At 39.3% G+C, this 19,268-nt stretch overlaps 1 protein-coding gene across 1 annotated transcript; it reads left to right on the top strand.

Annotated features, from left to right (window-relative positions):
- Nucleotides 1-257: 257 nt before the first annotated feature.
- On the top strand, nucleotides 258-7,845 carry LOC122646905 (tRNA (adenine(58)-N(1))-methyltransferase catalytic subunit TRMT61A). The gene is made up of 4 exons (XM_043840540.1): nucleotides 258-315; nucleotides 441-900; nucleotides 6,729-6,973; nucleotides 7,383-7,845. Exons 2-4 carry the CDS (start codon nucleotides 452-454, stop codon nucleotides 7,619-7,621), a joined length of 933 nt encoding a protein of 310 aa, XP_043696475.1. The 5' UTR covers nucleotides 258-315; nucleotides 441-451; the 3' UTR covers nucleotides 7,622-7,845.
- Nucleotides 7,846-19,268: the final 11,423 nt, after the last annotated feature.

Raw genomic sequence — 19,268 nt, 5'->3', positions numbered from 1 at the left:
GACAAGATCATTTATTTCTTATCTAGAGCTGTGTCTTAAATGCTGCTCTTGATTGGGCTTTCAAATTGAATGTATGGTAAAGTGGAATCTCATTATCTAGATGAAAGGCTAATATGTTGACGAGCATATAAAAGATGGATGCCTCTTCCCCTCCCCCACTACCCCCCCCCCCCAAAAAAAAAATGGCGGGGGATCTTGGTTGAGGTCTTGTCATTGTAGTTCTATGATTTGGAAAATCATTGATTTTTTTTTTGGGTGCAGGTTGGTTTGATCAGTTTATTCTTGTAATCTTCATCAGCACATTTAAATTTTTAGGTATCTTTCCTTCATATTGGAGTTCAAAATCTGATATGTAATTCTTCTGGAATCTGAGTTGGTAGCAGGCTAGCAGCTTCAATTAAACCATGTTTCTGTGTGTTTCTTGGTTTCCGGTGATGAAGATAGAACGAAGATGTTGCCAATGGATCCCACAAAGAAGATTTCTTTTCAACGCTTGATAAGTGAAGGGGATCTGGTAATCGTGTACGAGAGGCACGACCACATGAAGGCCGTCAAGGTTTGCTGTGGCTCTGTGCTCCAGAACCGATTTGGTGTTTTTCAACACACAGACTGGATTGGAAAGCCATTTGGGTCCAAAGTGCTGAGCAATAAGGGTGGATTTGTTTACCTCCTTGCCCCAACCCCGGAGCTGTGGACTTTGGTTCTAAGCCACAGGACTCAGATTCTATACATTGTGGATATCAGCTTTGTTATCTCTTACTTGGAAATTGTTCCCGGCTGCTTGATTCTTGAGTCGGGCACAGGGAGTGGGTCTCTCACCACATCACTTGCCAGGGCTGTGGCTCCTTATGGTCACGTTTACACATTCGACTTCCATGAACAAAGGGCTGCCTTGGCTAGGTAACTGAGAGATTGAAATGTTGGTACTTGTTTACTACCCCCTTGAAGATATTTTTCATTGTGTAGTTTATTACATTCCGTTTTCTGAAATGAGTTTTTTTCTTCACTGTTCTAGTATGGTATTCTTTAAATCAGTAATTTGCATTTAGTAATTCTGTTAGGAACTTAAAGGTGTAATTGTGATTCAGTCTCTGAAGATCTTTGAAAATTAAGGTAAGTAATCATGAAAATCCCATTGGCTTGCTATATAAACTTGTCTGACACTCTAGCCTCTATGGGTGTCTTCGGTATCAATTCTCAGAATCTATTCTGGCCCTCTTGCACTGATACCATTCTGAGCCCAAAAAATGGCCATTTGGTATCATTTCTGGGACCCTATTTCTCTTCCTGAGAATGGGGTTCTCAGAATGGACTTTAATAGGCTGTGTTTGGTAACGTTCTGTGGAACGTGTTTCTCTGTCTTTTCGTTCTGCGAGAACGGAAAAACGGGTAAATGGCATTCGGCATTTTGGTTCTTTTTTTGTTTTAAAAAAAAAAAAAAAAACTGGGCAAAAAATTGGTCTGTGGAATGCCTTTGATGAAACACCTCAGAGGTGTTTTGTTGTTCCACGGAACAACTTAGACGGCTCATTATCGCGATTGAACTAAAGAATGAAAAGGGCACTCGATTTCGTTGAAGCCCTTTATCACGACAGACGGAGGAAGAGGCCGGCCATTGAAGAACGAACTGCAACTCCATCAAGGTAGCCACCTACAACCGCAGCCCTACTCTCTCTGCGCAAGCCGATTTCACAAAGAGAGGCCCTCCTCCCTCTCTAGACCCTAGCCTGTTCAAGTCCAACCCATTTTATGATGCTCCTTCCTCAAGGGTTGCTTCTTCCTTTCCATACCGATTTTGGCTCTGAAACCCTAGCTCAATTCATCTCTCTGTGGTATCCATTGGAGCCATAGAAGCTTCTTATTTCCATCTCCAATTGGTATATAGCTCGATTCATCTCTTCATTGTATCTTTTCCTTCATCATCACTAAATTTGGCTCTTTGGAAGGGGAAATCCCAGACCCTAAATCCCCAAATACTATCCATCGGATGCTCTTAAATGAGAATTCCTAAGTAAAATCTGCTTGATTATTCCTGCTACATCATCAGATGCACAGTCCGATGTGATTTTTTGGTTTCACGTTTTCTTTAGCTACCTACCTGGAGAATGGTACAAATTGAGTATATCCTACATCCAGTCTGTCTAAATTCTGTGAACTACAGATGATCTCATGGTAGAATATGGAATCCTTGGTCAAGTGTAAATAGCCCACCAAATAGAAACCTAACAGAACTATGTAAATTCTATATAATTTAGAGAAAAAAATTCTTCTTCCCTTTAAAATCGTTGTATTTGTATTGTACAAAGAACTCAAGATCTCTGCCACGAAGATACCAAGAGGGCACAATGGGTTTCTCGAGCCCATACTTTATTACAAACCAGCAAAGTTGACAGGTAGGAGAATATTGCTATATGCTAGTGACTAGGCAGAAAAGAGAAGTTATTTCCCAAATTTGGACCAGGATGGATGAACCACTTTGTAACCTTTGTGGGACAGTGTTGGCGGCTTGCAGTAATCTTAAACTTCCTCTGCATTGTAAATTGAACTACTTTGAACGAATTTTGAGAAAAAGACTCAAAATTTGGGAGGTATCATATTAGGAAATTTTGATATTTTCAGGTAATGCTAATCATGTTGAATTATTTATTCACCCGTGTCCCCCCCTTTGGATAGTCCGCCGTGTTAGAGCTTCTGTATGATATACATATTGTTTCCTCTCTTTCCTACAAGGTCGGCCTTTTAGAGGAAGCGGTTCCAACATGGTATCAGAGCAGGTAGGGGTCACGGTATCGAGTCTCCCTGGGAGCGGGCAAATGTTGAATTATTTATCCATCCGTGTCCCCCTTTGGATAGTCCGCCGTATTAGAGCTCCTGTATGATATACATATTATTTCTTCCCTTTCCTACAAGGTCAGCCTTTTGGAGGAAGCAGTTCCAACATTAATCAATAAGAATTGTCAAGAAAATACAGGTTCAGGAGAAGTCTTTTTTTCTCTTGGAAAGGTAAGTATAGTTTACAAGAAGTCCTTCAAAATTGACTTTTATACACTATGGCAGAACAATTGGTTGGGACTGACAGTATTGACCATATCTTTGTCACTAAACTACTATGGTGGTGTTCCCTCTGTTACTCTTTTACTCTGTTTCTTTTGTATACTATGTAATATGTTTGGAACCTCAGTGGGAAGTGGGAAGTGGAGAAGGTAATAGAAAACATGAATATCTTGACCATCCATTTTCCTCTCCCAAACCAGCACCATCACGGCATCACCTTAACCGCAACCACCTGTGGTGGTGGATGAGTTTAGAGCGGAGCGGAACCTGCTGCCATTGCAGCCATTTACATAACCTTGCATTCACTGAAAAATATTAAATTATGCATTGTAGTGAATATGTTTGTTCTAGTTAGTTCATTTTTGGAGAAGCAAATGATTTAGTAATTATTTTTGGACATTGGAATGTTAATGACATTTTTTTATTTATTTTCTATTGAGGTTGGTTAAGGGAGTAATGACTTTTACAAGTGTTATTTGGTATAGTAATGAAGGAAATGGCATTACTGTAATTACTGGCAAATTTATAAGAACAAGTTTTACCGGGCGCCATAGTTGTTCCAGAACAATTCTGGAACACATTTGCCAAATGGTCAATTACAGACATAGAACACTGTTCCAGACCAAGAACAGCAAAAAACACCTGTTCTTGACGAAGAACGATACCAAACGTAGCCAGTCATTTTTCTAATTTATGAGAAACACTTTCTAAGATGTTGCGGTCAAATCTTAAAAGGCACATGTACTAATGGTCCAGGGGTAAAAGGGTGAACCCATCTGTTATTTAGAACCAAAACTCACTCGTCTCTCTTCTAGCCACCGCAACAAAGGTACTAAAACACGGGTCTTGGTTCCAACTCAGCCCTTGGAAAAACCGAGTCGAGTCGGGATCTTGCCGAGTTGGTGCATTTTTTTTTCCGACTCGAAGCCTCAACTCGGTGGGTTTTAGACCTAGTTTGGGTCTGAAACTTGGTATTCAGCCTATTTTAGGTCATTTAAACACAATGGCACTATCAGATTTTGCAAAAACAAAGTCCAAATATGAGTTTCAATTCGGACCATAGGTTGGTAGACGATGATGTACTAAAATACCCTACTCTACATGATGTAGTAATAAAAAGCAAGCAAAACATTCAATTATTAGCTAAACAACTTAAATAAGAATTAGAAATGTTAAAGTGATACATCAAATTGTTTAACAGTGTTACAACTATCATCACATAAAATGACTTTGAATCAAGTATTCAGTCCCCGCTAGTGTCACATAGTCTTCCCATGACATAGTGTTGCTGTAATGTTGCATATAGTGCTCCACAGCAAGCATATAAGAGTTCTGTCGAGTTAGGTAAGTAAATACATAGTAGATGGGTCATTTCCATGGGTCAACCCGAGATTCGAGATCTCACCGAGATATGTCGAGTTCTGTCGAGTTAGGTAAGTATATACATAGTAGAAGGGTCATTTCCATGGGTCAACTTGAGATCTTGACTCAAGATTCGAGATCTCGGCGAGATATTGCACTTTTATGTACCGTATGCCATCTTGTCTCGGTTTCTCAGAAAACTGAGACGAGAGCCGAGATCTCGCCGAGTCGAGATGAGTTTTAGAACTATGACCGCAAGTTATCTTTCTTCACAACCGAAATGTAGCACATGAGTAACTTTCCTTCTCTGTTTGTCTCTGTTCACTCTGCTTCCCTTCCCCATGGACAGCCACAGCTGGCGATATCTACTGAGCCTCTCTCTCTCTCTTACACACACACACTCTTCTGCGAATCACTCTCCTTCCCATTCCTCTGTCTCTGCGACCAGCGGCCACCCCTTGCTCTATCTCTCTCCTTCCTGCCCCCTTTTTTGTCTGTTTCTTTCTCTCCCCTTGTCTGTGACTGGTTTCGAGTGCGAGGTTTTGAATAACAACTCCACCTCCTGTACCCCCCCCTCTCTCTCTCTGTGGCAGCAATGGCAGTTGCTGTCTTCACAAATCTCTCATTCCTTCCTCTCTAGCAGCGATGGCTGGTCATGGTATCTGCAAAATCTTTATGATCTTTCCCCTCTCTCTCTCCCTTTTTGTGTGCTTGTGCGTGTCGGCAACAGCCAGCAATAGCTTGCTAGGCTGCCACCTCTCCATGGCCTTTGCTCTTCTTTCATTCTCTCGATCTCACCCCCTCTCTCCCCTCCACCCTTGAGCACCATTGGATGCAAACTTTTTCAGGTAAATATAAGCCTTTGGATGGAAATCTATCAGTTATATATAGATTTTTTTTTTAATGTTAATTATCACGTCTCTTTCTAACTCCGAAATTGCAGCCTAACCTTTTCCATTTCTTGCTGAGAAATCATTCTAAGATTCCTTTCTGAGAAAGAGTAGAATAGGTTCTGAGAAATTACACCAAACAGACCAAAAGTTGAAAACTTGGCTCATTATCATGACTGGGTTTCTCTCTATTTCATTAGAGCATTGAAATGTTGGAAATCTTGTATAGGGGTTTGGAAATTGATAAGAGGAAGAACTCAGCTGATTTCAATAGTCAATACGATCTGGTTGGATGCAGATGTTTAGGTCAAGTTAAAGGGGTAGCTCAATTGATAGAGAACTGAAAGTCTGCTTGAATTTTCCGGGCACTTGAAATCTCAATAGTTAACAATGAGTGTGTCAGACTAAAAATTTTGGACCTCTATCCAAATATCAGAGTTTTTGTTTGTTTGTTTGTTTGTTTGTTTGTTTCTTAGGCTTAATTGAGTACCTTGTGAGATTCTACTTGTGTCCTCGTCATTTAATTCCTCCTTGGCAATTTTAAAGATATAGGACTTTGTTAACAGCAAGTTCTTGGTGTGAGAAACTCACAAAAGTTCATTTCTCATTGATGTGAAATTTCATGTGTTTAGTAAAGTAGTGTAACTTTGACCTAGATCAACCTTGTAAGAATGGAATAAACTGCAATATAACAGAATTTGCTGGTTCTATAAGTGGGTTTGAAGGCTGGAAAAGAACTTTATGGCTGTTGACACTCAAATTGTAGGTTGACATGCAAGGGTGTGAATCTTGCATTTTGATCTACGCTTTACTCAATCATGGAGCTCAATTTCATCTTATACTTCTTTCCAACCCCCCCCAGAAAAAAAAGTTTTGAAAGCGGTCTCCTTCTACTACAAAGGTATTCGGGATATAAGTTCTTGATTTCAATTTTGGATATAAATGATGAACTGACACATCCATGTTAACAACTGGATATAATTTGCTCTTTATGACGTGTCACCTGTACCTAGCTGGCAGTGCCATATTAGCTAAGCACCTGTATTCTAATATGTGAAAGTTAGATGGATCTGACTCATAGACACCTACCTTCTTGGAGAACCCTAGCCAACTCCATGTAACATGGGTTCCAAATTGTTTAATCTATATTGAATATATCCAATGATAGATCCATGCCAAATTGCTGTGTATATATCTGAAAGGATTACCTCCAGTTTATGAAACAAGTTGATTAGAATAAAGTTATTAAGGTCCTCAGGTTAGAAGTAGAAATAGGGCAGTTGGGTACCAACTCACCTCATGTAACTTTATGACATCTTAAAATATTTTGAATTGAGGTAGGTGGTTTTGCTGGAGACGAGTCTCTTAGGCATGCTATATGACTACACCATGATTTCATGTGCTCTCTGTTTTATTCAACAGGGAGGATTTTGAGAAGACTGGATTGAGCAGCTTAATTACAGTTGAAGTTAGAGATATTCAAGGCGGAGGGTTTCCTGAAAATTTTTGTGGACTGGCGGATTCTGTCTTCCTTGACCTCCCCCAACCTTGGCTGGCAATACCTTCTGCTGGCAAAATGTTGAAGCAAGATGGAGTTTTGTGTTCCTTTTCACCCTGCATTGAGCAAGTTCAGCGCTCATGTGAGAGTCTCAGAACAAACTTTACCGGTATGCATTACCTCAGCTCGTTTCCATAATTTGCATTTTTCATCCGGGAGTTACCCGGCTGGCTTTACTCATTCTCACCACATATATTTATGTAGTGGGTAAACTAATGTAGTTATATTGGCTGCATTAACGTTTGCAACTGTAATACTCATTGCAAGTGTCAAGCCATTTTTATAAATTATTCCACTCCCTCACCTTCCATTTTGGGATATTTATCCAGTAAGTAGATAATAGATTGCTTTAGCCAAAGGGGTTTGGAGAGGGAAAGAATATGATTGCAGTGAAATAAAATTATTTTCCTCGCCTTGTATTTATTTATTTATTCCTGTAATTGATTGATAAATTTTTCTAACATAACATTTATATCCAACAATCAAGCTTTCTCTTACGTTCACCTGGTTGTGTGTAGATATAAGGACATTTGAGGTCCTCCTCCGCTCGTATGAAGTCCAAGAAGGTAGGAGGGAGTGCACTGGAGATGATGAAGGTGATCCTTTGGGGTCTCTTCCTTGCAAGAGGAAACAGTGTTCAAGTGGAAGAAGCAATGGGAAGGAAAAATCTGATGTTCATACAGTCATGGTGAGGCCATGCAGTGAAGCAAGAGGTCACACTGGCTATTTGACATTTGCAAGACTCAAATGCCTGTAGTGGGAGGTGAGACTACCATCCCTTCTCAGCTAGGATTTCAATGATGTTGGCCTTATTGTAAAAGTTTGATCCAAGCCTCATGAAAGCCTGAATGAATGAAGAAATGGTCCATTAGATTATCAAAAGCATTGAAAGGGCTAGGTAGGAGTAAGTTTTGCTTAGTAGTGTCCTGGAATACTACTTACCTTTTTTTCCCCTTAATTACAAATGTTTTAGTTCTTTAACTAGTAACTACTTGGAAACTGTTAACCTGCATGACTAATAAAGTGTCTAGAAATAGGAGCCATTTTCCCCTTTATTATGTGCAAATTGTGTTATGCAAATGCCAGTCGAAATATTTATTTATTTTGGTAAGTGCCAGTCAAAATATGACCATACCAAATAGCCCTATCTTGTCTTTTTCAACTTAGTTACCCAAATTTATGAATCATTAACATATATTGGTAGGCCAAATATTTTCCCCTCAATTGAGAATCCTGAACAGAAAAAAGTGGGGTCAAAATATATATTTCTGTTCTTAGTTCAGGATCCCTATCTTGTCTTTTTCAACTTTCGCGTGCTCCTGTGTCTGGAGCTTCCAATTACGTGGTCTATTGTGTTGCTTCTCATGAAAACCCTTGAAGAGTTTGTGAGTGTAGTGCCCAAACACTGCATGGCACATTCTCTGTTTGTTGCTTATATCTCTTAATTCAATTTGATTAATGGTAAAGCTGACTGGTTCGATTGATTGTTTTGATTAGGTCTTCAAGTTCATATAGGCAATACAATATTTTTGGGTAGGGTTTTTAGGATATGGTTTGGTTTGATTTGTAATGAGGATAGGAGTTCATACTGAATAGTGTGATAAAAGAACTCGATTCGGTTGCAGCTGTGGTGGGTGATATGGTGGCCACAATAGATAATGAAGAAAAATGGTTTACGGCGACAAAGCTTGGACAGTCTGGTGAATGAGATCAAGAAGATCATGCTCCATTGCTCTTTTCGAAGAAGACTCTGGCTGGACAAAGATATCAATTCAAGGAGTTTGTTGTGTTGGGTGACACTGACAGCAATAGCCATGTTGGATTAGGGGGTCAAATGAAGCAAGGAAGTTGCTATTTGGATTCATGGAGCCAGGCTTTATGTGATTCCGGTGAGGCTTGATTACTAGGGAATAAGCCCGGGAATCAAATACCTTGCCTTGCAAGGGTTACAACAATTGCGGATCTATTAAGGTGCATAATTGGCAATTGCATATGGTGCCTGCTGCGATCAGTGCTATCAGAGTACCAAGAAGGTTCTCTCTGAGGATGTGGAGAATAAGTGAAGGGAAAGAGTTCTCAGCCTAAGGTGTTTCGTATACAATTTGGATCATCTAATGCCGAGCTCCCCGGCAGGATCCTACTGCCAAGACAAAGCAAGGCGGTAAATGACCGCCTTATCCCCACTTGGGCAAGATGCTTGGGCAGGGGTAAGGCGGCCATTCCCCCCGCCTTGTTGTGTCTTGGCAGTAGGGTCTTGCCGGGCAGCTCGGCATTAAAGGATGAGGGTCCTTTCCTATATGCCTACACAAATAAATATTTTTTATTCATTTTTTCAAGAAGATGAAAAATAATAAAAAAAAAATGAATGCGATAGACGTAGGATATGCCTTAGATTCAGAAACTTTTCTCGAAAGAAGTTAAATACAATTTTTCTATTTTTTGGTAACAAAGACAATTTTTTAGATGAATGGAACGAAGGTGAATAAGCAATTCAAATTTTATAGTTTTTGATGAGTAGGTTAAACAGTTTTAAGTATTAGTTTCTTCGTAGCGCGGTGAAGGTTCACCATCCTATCTTAGGTTTCACAAACCCCTATAGGTTTTAGTATAAAACCCAAAATGCCTTTGTGATGCTCTCTTGCTCCCATCCTTTTGTCCTATGACAAATGGATTCCCATTCATCGTGGTTGAAGGAAAACTTGGTCCTTGGTATAATGGAAAAAGTTTAAATTTACAAAAAAACTAAAAATTAGTGAATCTAAGGGCTGAGTGCCGTGTAGTTATCATAGGACATTAAAAATAATTTACTAAATACTAGGATGTTGACAAGTAATCGACATTTCAACCCCTATCCCCAAAAAACAACAATGTAATCGACATTTAGCTTAAAAGGGAGGGTAACAAGCCACTCGAATTTTTTATAGATTTAATCATTCGTAGGGGCATGTAGTTGCAAGCGCATCTAATAATAAATGCCCTACTTCTTGGATAATGTTGAATGTTTGATTTTATGTCAAATTTCAACATCAAATTTAATCATTTACCTTCCAATGTAATGGCATTATCCTCTACTCATGTATGAAACTTGATGTGGGTAGGGGCATGTAGTTGAAAGCACACCTAATAACAAATGCCCTACTTCTTGGATGATGTTGAATGTTTGACTTTGTGTCAAATTTCAACATCAAATTTAATCATTTACCTTCCAATGTAATGGCATTATTCTCTACTCATGTATGAAACTTGGTGTGGGTAACGAATCTTAAGGTCAACTTGTCCATAAAATTTGAGTCCCACCAAATCTTATCCATAATAGGATGTATTTGAGAGATAGACTTATCTTAATTGCTTAGTAATCGGATTGTAATATCACTCAAGTGTAGGAGAGCTTCGACAATGGTCACAAACTTGAAGACTTGCCTGCGGTACTTGAAACTTTGATATGTTAGGAAAGATAGTGGGAGCGTCGCGCTACTATTCATTCTTTTCAAGACTGTATATGTCCTCTATGGTGCAAACTTGGTTGATTAGAATCAACCCCAAGATAAAACAATCCCATTAGCCCCTCTAAGAATCATTGTACTCACTTACTAGGCCACTTCGGCACACTTCAGGGTTATGCTAGATTAAAGAAAATAGACTTTTAAAATTATTAAAATAGAATAATAGCATATACCAAAGAGAGAGAGAGAGAGAGAAGCCAGTAAAACTTGATACTAAGTGGCCTGGATGTCCCTCTATTTATAGAGAGATGGTGCCTCGTAGACATACCTATCCTAATGGGTACATCTGTCCGAAATGTCTAACAGGTGTCTCATTCGTAGAGGCATATCGAGAAAACTAGATGTTTTCAATCAACTGCTTGGCAAGCCGGTCGATTAGCCATTTTATAGTGTTCCCATGAAGCATCAGTTGGGCCTCAATTGGTCGTTCGAGCTAGTAGACCGCCTCGCCTATTGGACCAGTGACAATCCAAGAGGGGGAGGGGAGAATTGGATAGTGTAGGTTACAGAATAAAATGATAAATTAAAAACTTTAACCAACTAATTCAAGGTTGCAAAGGGAATATAGAAACTTAAACAATCACATAATGGGAAGACATGTAATATAGAAATTTTCATTCCTATTGAATTAGATCCAATCCTAGGAGCTTCAATCTTGGAATTCCATTAAGTGATTGGTTTTCTAAGGGTGCCAATCTAAACCTTACACATATCCACGGGATCACAACTAATCCAATAATTTTCCCGAACTCACTACTTACAACCCAATCTATCTCTTGATGGATCAAACCCTCAACAATCACCTAAGTGTAGGTGATTGATTACCTATTATGGAGATCACTATCTCACACAACCAACTCTCTTAGAGTCTTTAATTGTTTCCACTCAAGTGACAATTCCTTTAAAAGGCAGATTTACAAAGTAAAACACATAAACTTCTCTAAGGTAAAATATGTAAATGTAGTACACTATGAAATGATTCTCAAAGATACTTAATCCAAACTAAATGGTGTACCTCTAATGTGCAAAAGTCTTGTGGAGAGATGTCCAAGGCCCCATATATATAGCCATGCATAGTTGTTGAGACATGGGCAGTCGAGCTTGAAAATAGGCAGCCGCCCCAAATAATAGTCATCCCTATGGATAGCAAAATGGCCACAACTTTTTCTTCCAAACTTGAATTAAGCAGTTTCTTGAACCAAATGAAAGCTAACTGAGAGAGATTAAGTTTCCATGTAGCATTAGTCAAGGATGAGTTTAATGTTGGGTATGTTCTATAACCCTAATATATGTTCTAATATAAGTCTACTTGAATAAGGAATCAGGCTGTGGTGGGCCTCACTGGATAGAACTCATCTAACTTTAATACTAGCTGGAGGCGGCATCCTGTTTATTCCAAACTTGAAATGCAGGGTGTATTGCTTTAAGCAACCTTGTGCTTAAACTCTAAACCCTAACATTTAAGACGTCTTAAATTGCCAACTTTTAAGACTCATTATATTCCCGTTTGATTACCAATTAAGTTCCCAACCAAATATTAAACCATTTGGTCAATGAGGGAGACTTAAGTCTAACTCCTTAGGGTTCTTAGAGCAACTTGAGAAACAAATACAACTTAAGAAATTAAATGATTACAATATAGAAACTATTCCTAAATCTTCATACCAATGTATCACTCTTGATGATGTTCATTGCCAATTTTACTTTGAAGGCATTTCGGCTCTTGATGAGTTGCAATCCCTCATCAACTCCAATTGTATTGGGAAAGGCTTCGTCGAAGAATCAATGCCCTCAAGAATGATAGGAAAAGTTAAATGTACCTTATGCTCAGGCAATAGGTAGTTTAATGTACGCCATGTTGTGTACACGATCGGATTTGGCCTATCCAGTCGATTTGATAAGTAGATACCAAAGTAATCCTGGTTCTGCCCATTGAGAAGTAGTGAAAAGGATTATGAAGTACATCAAAGGAACTAAACACTTAAAATAATGTTTTCAAGCGAAAAAGGCTTGAGGTCATTGGATACTCCGATGCTGACTTCGGAGGTGATAGAGATGACTGTAAGTCCACCTCTAGTCATGTTCTTACATTTGGAGGTGCAGCTATTTCTTGGGGTAGCAAGAAACAAGGGTGTGTTGCAAGACATACATAGGAAGCTGAGTACATTGCTTGTAGTATGGCAACTAGGGGTGTCAATTCCAGGCCCGGCTGGACAAAACCGACTGAGCCCGCCCGACTAAAGCCCGGCCCGGCCCGGCCCATTTACTAAATGTGTCAGGCTTAATCCTAACACGTTTAGTAAGCAGGCGGTCCTAGTGTGGGGTTTTAGCCCGTCGGGCACTCTACCAGACCGATCGATTCCAGGCCCGACCTAGCCCGCCTGGTTGCGGCCCAACCTAGCCCGACCCTTTAACTTTAAAATTCTCCTCCCCTTCCCTCTCCCAGTTTCCCCTATGTGGTTGTGTCTGATTTTGTTATATGTTGTTTTCTTCTCATCATATTTTGTAAAATGAAAATTGCTTAAGTAATAAGCCCATAGTCCACAAATGAAAATTGTCTGAGTATAAAATGATCTTGTATATGCTGTTTTGTATATGTTGTTTTCTACTCCATAGTTCACACATTGTATCTTATTTCAATAAGCCCATTATATTCAAAATTGACTTGATCAAGATGAAATGGGTCAAAATGGACTGCTTGAATGGTATTTCTCATTTTTGGATTTTTTCTTCAGCCCTCTGTGGCTACACCGTTTAGAGCTCAATTATGGCCCATTTAGAGTTAAACATGCCTACAATCCGGTTATGACCCGATTATAGTAGCCCGTTTATAGCCCGAAGCCCAACCTAGCCTGACCGTCTACTAGGCCCGACCCAAAAACTTAAATGGGCGGTCATGGTGCAGGCTTTTAGCACCGTGAGGCCCGGCTAGGCCCGACCGAACCCGACCGAGCCCGATCAATTGACACCCCTAATGGCAACTACTCATGCAGTTTGGATAAGACATTTTTTAATGGAATTTGGGTTGAATCTTATAAATGGACCAGTGAAAATACTCTGTGATAATCAAGCGGCAATAAGTTTGATACACAGTGGCGCAAATAGCTCGAAGGGGAAACATATAGAAATACAATACCACTATATACGAGCTATAGTAGAAAAAGGTGAGATTAAAGTAGCCTATATACCTACTAGTGATATGGTAGTCGATCCCTTCACAAAGGGACTTCGTGTGGAAGCCTACATTAAAAATATAAATGTAATGGGACTTAGAACAATGTAAGTGTTATACCCGTACCCCGGATCATAATTAATTATTATTTCTCCCTCATGACGTGTAGTTACCGCTGTCATGTACGCTGGTGAGCTGTTCTCACTGGTGGTCAAACCTAGCTACAAAATTTTTAACCATAGTACGGGTTTGCCTGTGGAGGAACTATTCGGGGTCATGAGTGACAAACCATGATAAGGAAAAAGTAAGTTCTAGCCCTTAATTTTATTGTTTACCCTTTCCCTCAAGTCCTCGAAGTACGAGCCAAGGTTTGAACTGTCCGGGCTATTTTAATTGGGTAGAAAATATTTTATTGATGGGTCCCACTTACCTCGGGAAGCGTGTGAGGGACTCGTGCACCCATATCGTGTGAGCCCATCTTTTATTTTGGGCTATTTAGAACTAATGGGTCGACCCATTTAGCTCTCATAACCCATTTGGCTTAAATAACCCATTTGGCTTAAATGACCCATTTAACTTACAATGACCCATTTAACTCAATTGACTCAAAAATGGGTTTCAAGCTATTTACTAACCAACCAAACAGACCCTAGGAAGGGTTTAAGTTATAAGTAAGAGCTTGAATTTCCTTAGCCATTTTATTCTCTCCTCCCAACAAAAAACGTAGGAAGAGAAAGAAAGAAGAAAAGGAGAAGAAAAGAAGGAAAGAAGGAAAGAAGGAAAGAAGGAAGAAGAAGGAGAAGGAGGGAAGGAAGGGAGGCCTTTGTTGTTCTTCCCTTGAAGCTCATCTTATCCTCCATTCTTGAATGCCAAACCAAGAGAGGAAGCTGTGGAAAGGAAGAAGTGAAGGAAGGAGAAGGGAGAAGGGCTTGGCTGAAGCTTGAACCCACATCTCTTGGTGGCCAAATCGTGGAGCTCCTCTCATTGGTAAGGTAAGCCATTAGAATCTCCTCCCCCTCTTTGAACGATTTTGGGTTTTGGGGTTGGGAGATGGGAGAGAATCGGTCTAGGGTTTATTTTGAGACCCAAGGATCGATGTGAACTCATGGCTCCCAATCCCATCCCAATGGAAAGACCTAGGGTTTCTACCCTATTATGCCCTAAATGAAGTTCTCCTTACTTTCCTTTATTGAATCCTTGGGATACATAGGCCTAATGAGGTCTTAGGACCCTAAGGTGCCAGGGAGGAAGCTCTCTTGGTGTTTTCTTTTATCCAATCTACTTGGAAATAGAAGCCTTGGTGAAGAATCCTTTGATTTTGGGATTTGGAGACATGTGGTTTTACCTACGGTTTCAAGACCTACGAGAAACCGCCCCTGCAACCATCCTGAGACCATCCTCTTAAGAAGCCCTTGGTTAGAGAGGTTTTATGTGCGGTTTCATGCTCTGAGAAAAATCACACATAAAACTGCACCTTGCAGAGACTTCCCTAAGCCCTTGGTTAGTGAGGTTTTACATGCAGTTTCATGTTCTGAGAAAAACCACCCATAAAACCGTCCGTCCCCAGAACTACTGACATTTGACCTTGACCCGCAGTTTTGACCATAACTTGGTCTACGCATATTGTATTGATATGATTCAACTTGTGTTATAAACTAGACTCAAAGGGCTACAATTATTATGAAGAAACTTTGGATCTAATATGAGTGTGTGATCATCAAAGTGGATTCAAACCTAGCTGATGTGTTTAGACAGTAACTTTAGAATTTAAGTTTTATGTCGGTGACCTTGCCTACTTCGTGGCTATTGAAGTAGGACTTATTAGAATTTAATAGGGGGTTTAATTAAACCTAAGGTGCCCCTAATTATACTAATTAATTGATCTATTATGGTGCCAAGGCTTACCATTGATATCCTTAAAATCCCTTTCCCTCATTAGTTTTGGATTTGGAAACTTTGGAGTTTGAAGTTGGACCTTGAGGTTCCACTTGGAACCTAAGGGGTGACCTTGTTTCAATGTTGGACCTCATTAATGAGGCATTGCCTCTAAGTACAATCCTAGAACCCCTCCTTGCAACCTTGTTGCTGAGTTTGGATTTCATTACTCAAAGCCCTATAATGTGACCTTTGGGAGTTCAATCCCTTGAGTTCTCTAGACCCAATGAATTTAATGATATAACCAGGCCCTAGTGGACCCTAGGACACCCTTCCCTTGTCCTTGGGACTTAAAGATCCAAGTGGGACAAATTGGGTTAAAGAACACCTTCAAAACTGTATCATGCCTTGATCGAATGCAAGGGCGGATGCAAGGCTCTGCCTATAATCGTGCTTGTATCCGTGCTACCCTAAAGGCCTGCAGGCTATGTAATTTATGGGGTTTCCCCTAAGGGACTTTCCCCCATCCTTTCTAACACTCTTCTACACTATCCTAGGCTTTATTAATTGTGTGAGGAGACACACTTAGCGGACATCGAATGATAAATCAAATCAACGGAACATGAACTATATTGTGAGTGGGGATTGGATCTTGTTTTATTTTGAGTGTTTCTATGTTTAAATGTTGTGCTTGATGCATTTATGTTATGTGATGCACTTCATGCATAAATACATGTTTGCACTGTTTATCTATGAATGTGTTCATATGTGTGATAATTGATGACTATGTGTTACAAATGTGGTTGGAATTGTATGCAATGATATTGTGGTTTGTTTAATGTCTTTCTTCATATATTATATTTGACCTGTCATGTGTCGTGTCATGCTGGTACCTGGGTACTAGATGGTATGGGACGTCGATGCACCCGGAATACCTCTCGATACGATTGTTTTATATAGTATGTTGCATATTTGATTGATATTTGTGTTAAAGGGATACGGAAGGTAGATGTGTAAGTTCCTACGCCGTATCACCTTACTGATAATCCAGCCTGGGGATCAAGGGTAAGTTCTGGTACCGTGGTTAAGATTATCGGAGGCTTGTTGGGAGACCAATGGTGTGTTCTGGGACCGATAGGCTTCCATTGACGTAGTTAGGGGTATATCGTTGGGGATTGAGGGTGTGTTCCGGTACCAGGGATATGACCTTACTATGTCGTAGATTAATAGTGTTGTATCGTTGGGGATCGATAGTGTGTTCCGGTACCAGAGATACAATTCCATTACTCTACACAGTATAGCATTCATGCATACATTACATCTCATCATAATCATCATCATTATTCATATTACATATCATATTGTTGTGTTCGTTGCATGACTGTAAATCGGATCTGATGTGTAAATCATCATTGGTGGTATGAGACGTCAAGGATGTTTGCTCATCAGGTTCGGTTTGCAGTCCTATATTTGTTGTGTGTGTGTGGATTCAATTTTCTACTCATTGGGCTAGTGGAAGCTCACCCCTCGGGGAATCATTTTTTTTTAGATTGTGATGCAGGTTGTACGATACCGGTGGATGATGAAGGACTCGGTAAGAGATGTTGATGCGAAAGTTGGTCTATGACCATTGATGCTTATCTTTACTCCTTGTACTTTCGATATTATATTTTTGGATGTATGTTTCATTCCTTTCTCTGTATTTATCAAACAATTTCAATTGTATTAACTTTTAAATTCAAGGATAATCCACCTTATGTATTTATTATCATTGTAGTTATTCCCTAAATGAGGATCAACAATATTTATTATAAGTCTTCCGCTGTTCTAATAATTGATCTGATTCACATTCATATGACTGTGAGGTAAGCCACTGCGTCCATGATCCTGGAGGCGGTTTAGGATGTTGGTAAGCATCCTAGTCATACCCTTTTTATTATATTTTATCCCTTGTCGAGATGGGGGTGTGACAGTAAGTCTGGAATTGGAACTAAATGTTCGAAATTTGTTTTTAGGTTTAAAGTATACAAAGTCTGAATAGGAACTAAACGTTCCTCGTCATGACAATGAATTTTTTTTTTGGTTCCTAGAAATGGGAACGGAAATGAAAATGTTATGATGGAAGTTCTTGGAAACGAGAACAAAGAACGTGTACTCGGCCAACATGATCAAGTGGGAGATGTTGGTTATTTGGCCACGTTGGCCTCATCCAACAAAAACTAAAAGCTTATCCCATAATACAAGTGGTTAGGTAGAGATAGGGGATAGTTGGGGCGATTCCGCGTCATGGAAAGAGCCGTTGAACTCCCCACAACGACTCTAAAAAGACTCCTATAAAACATGGGTTTGGGAGTTAGAATTTGATTTAACAAAACAAAAGGCCATTGACGCATGTGGAGCCCTAAATCACTTGATTGGCACATCTTAGTTTGATCGCATACTCATTGCTGTATTCAAGGTAGTACGAGACACACGCTGTCATTGGTCCACCTACTGGTGCAATGGCCACACGACCAAGCAACATTTTTTCCCCCTATTATGAAATAAGTGAGAGGGTTCATTGAGCAAGTGGTATAGAGGAGCACACCAATGAAATGCATCAAAATGGTATCATCCATGGGAGGGCTGTGAGGTCATTTCATGTTTGGAAGTACCCTGTCCCAACAACTCAAAGAACCTTTTCCTATAAATAATAAATGACACATTAAACCATGTGTAAGCTTTTAGTATTTTATACATTTTAAGTCAACCAAAAAGGCCAAGGAGCCCAAGCCCAAGCCCGTTACACTGTAAATGTAGATAAATTTTCTATTTTATAAGGTGTTATTCTCATTCTCTTCCATTTACCAACTTTTGTGAGATTTAACTGCTTTAGTTTTGTATGCAATTGGCGCACCAGGGTCGAAGAGAAACCACCTCACCACTAACATTTTTGTTCTTTCCGACATTCCCGATTGCATTTAGACCAAATGTTTGACTTGAGTGGCCTTGGATTTAGAGCAAATCGCGTGGTTTGGCTTGGCAAAGGTTTTAATTTGGATCGAGATCGAACTAGATCGAGTACCATACCAAAATAAAAACCATCTAGACCAGCATGAGCCTACAAGCAGTTGGGGTTAAATAGAGACTCAAGACCAGCATAAGGGTTTTCATGCTTCATTGTTTGTAGAGGGTTCCTAATAAACAAATCAATTGAGGAAATTAGCCAGTTTACAATAAAAAAATTGCCTCCAAAAAGTTATTTTGAAGCAATCCCATATGTATAATTTTTTTTTTGGTTAAGACTCCATATGTATAAATTAGGTGTTACTGGAGAAGTAGTGTGGAGACCTGGTAGAATTAAGGGAAAATATACAATTAAAGACGAGTGTATTGTCTTTTATTTGGTTTCATATTGTTCAATTTTAAACGTTTAAAACTCGTATTTTTTGTTTTTCATTTTTTATCATTTTCAAAAAGATTGACCTGTTTTTTTTACCCTCTCGTTTGATTCTTAAATTATTTTAAATATATCATAGTAAATAAAATATTTTTTTATTTCTTGTTTTAAACTTTAAATTAACAATAGTCTACACCTCATTTTGTCACCCCGGAGGATGTTAATAGTGATGATAAACAATTATTCGTGGATTAAGAAAGAACTTTTTTTAAAGTTTGAGAAATTCCTCATACTCTTTCAGACATTAGAGATTGCCCACGTAAAATGATAAAAATGTCTCTGTAGGGTTAATAAAGTTAAAATGTGATTAATTGACCTAAAATTCTATCCAATTTCTAAATAAAATGAATTTATATTATACTTAAATTTAGTTTAAAAATAACATTTGAAAAAATTTCATTCCCAATCCCAGGCA

Source organism: Telopea speciosissima, chromosome 11, assembly GCF_018873765.1.
Source record: "Telopea speciosissima isolate NSW1024214 ecotype Mountain lineage chromosome 11, Tspe_v1, whole genome shotgun sequence".
Taxonomy (NCBI): domain Eukaryota; kingdom Viridiplantae; phylum Streptophyta; class Magnoliopsida; order Proteales; family Proteaceae; genus Telopea; species Telopea speciosissima.
This window is presented reverse-complemented; position numbering and strand designations above follow the sequence as displayed.

Bases quoted from the DNA above. Each gene is read 5' to 3' on its own strand.
- LOC122646905 (XM_043840540.1), top strand. From the start codon at position 452: ATGTTGCCAATGGATCCCACAAAGAAGATTTCTTTTCAACGCTTGATA. The intron at 901-6,728 runs GTAACTGAGAGA...TTTATTCAACAG, and splicing joins CAAAGGGCTGCCTTGGCTAG to GGAGGATTTTGAGAAGACTG. The intron at 6,974-7,382 runs GTATGCATTACC...GGTTGTGTGTAG, and splicing joins TCTCAGAACAAACTTTACCG to ATATAAGGACATTTGAGGTC.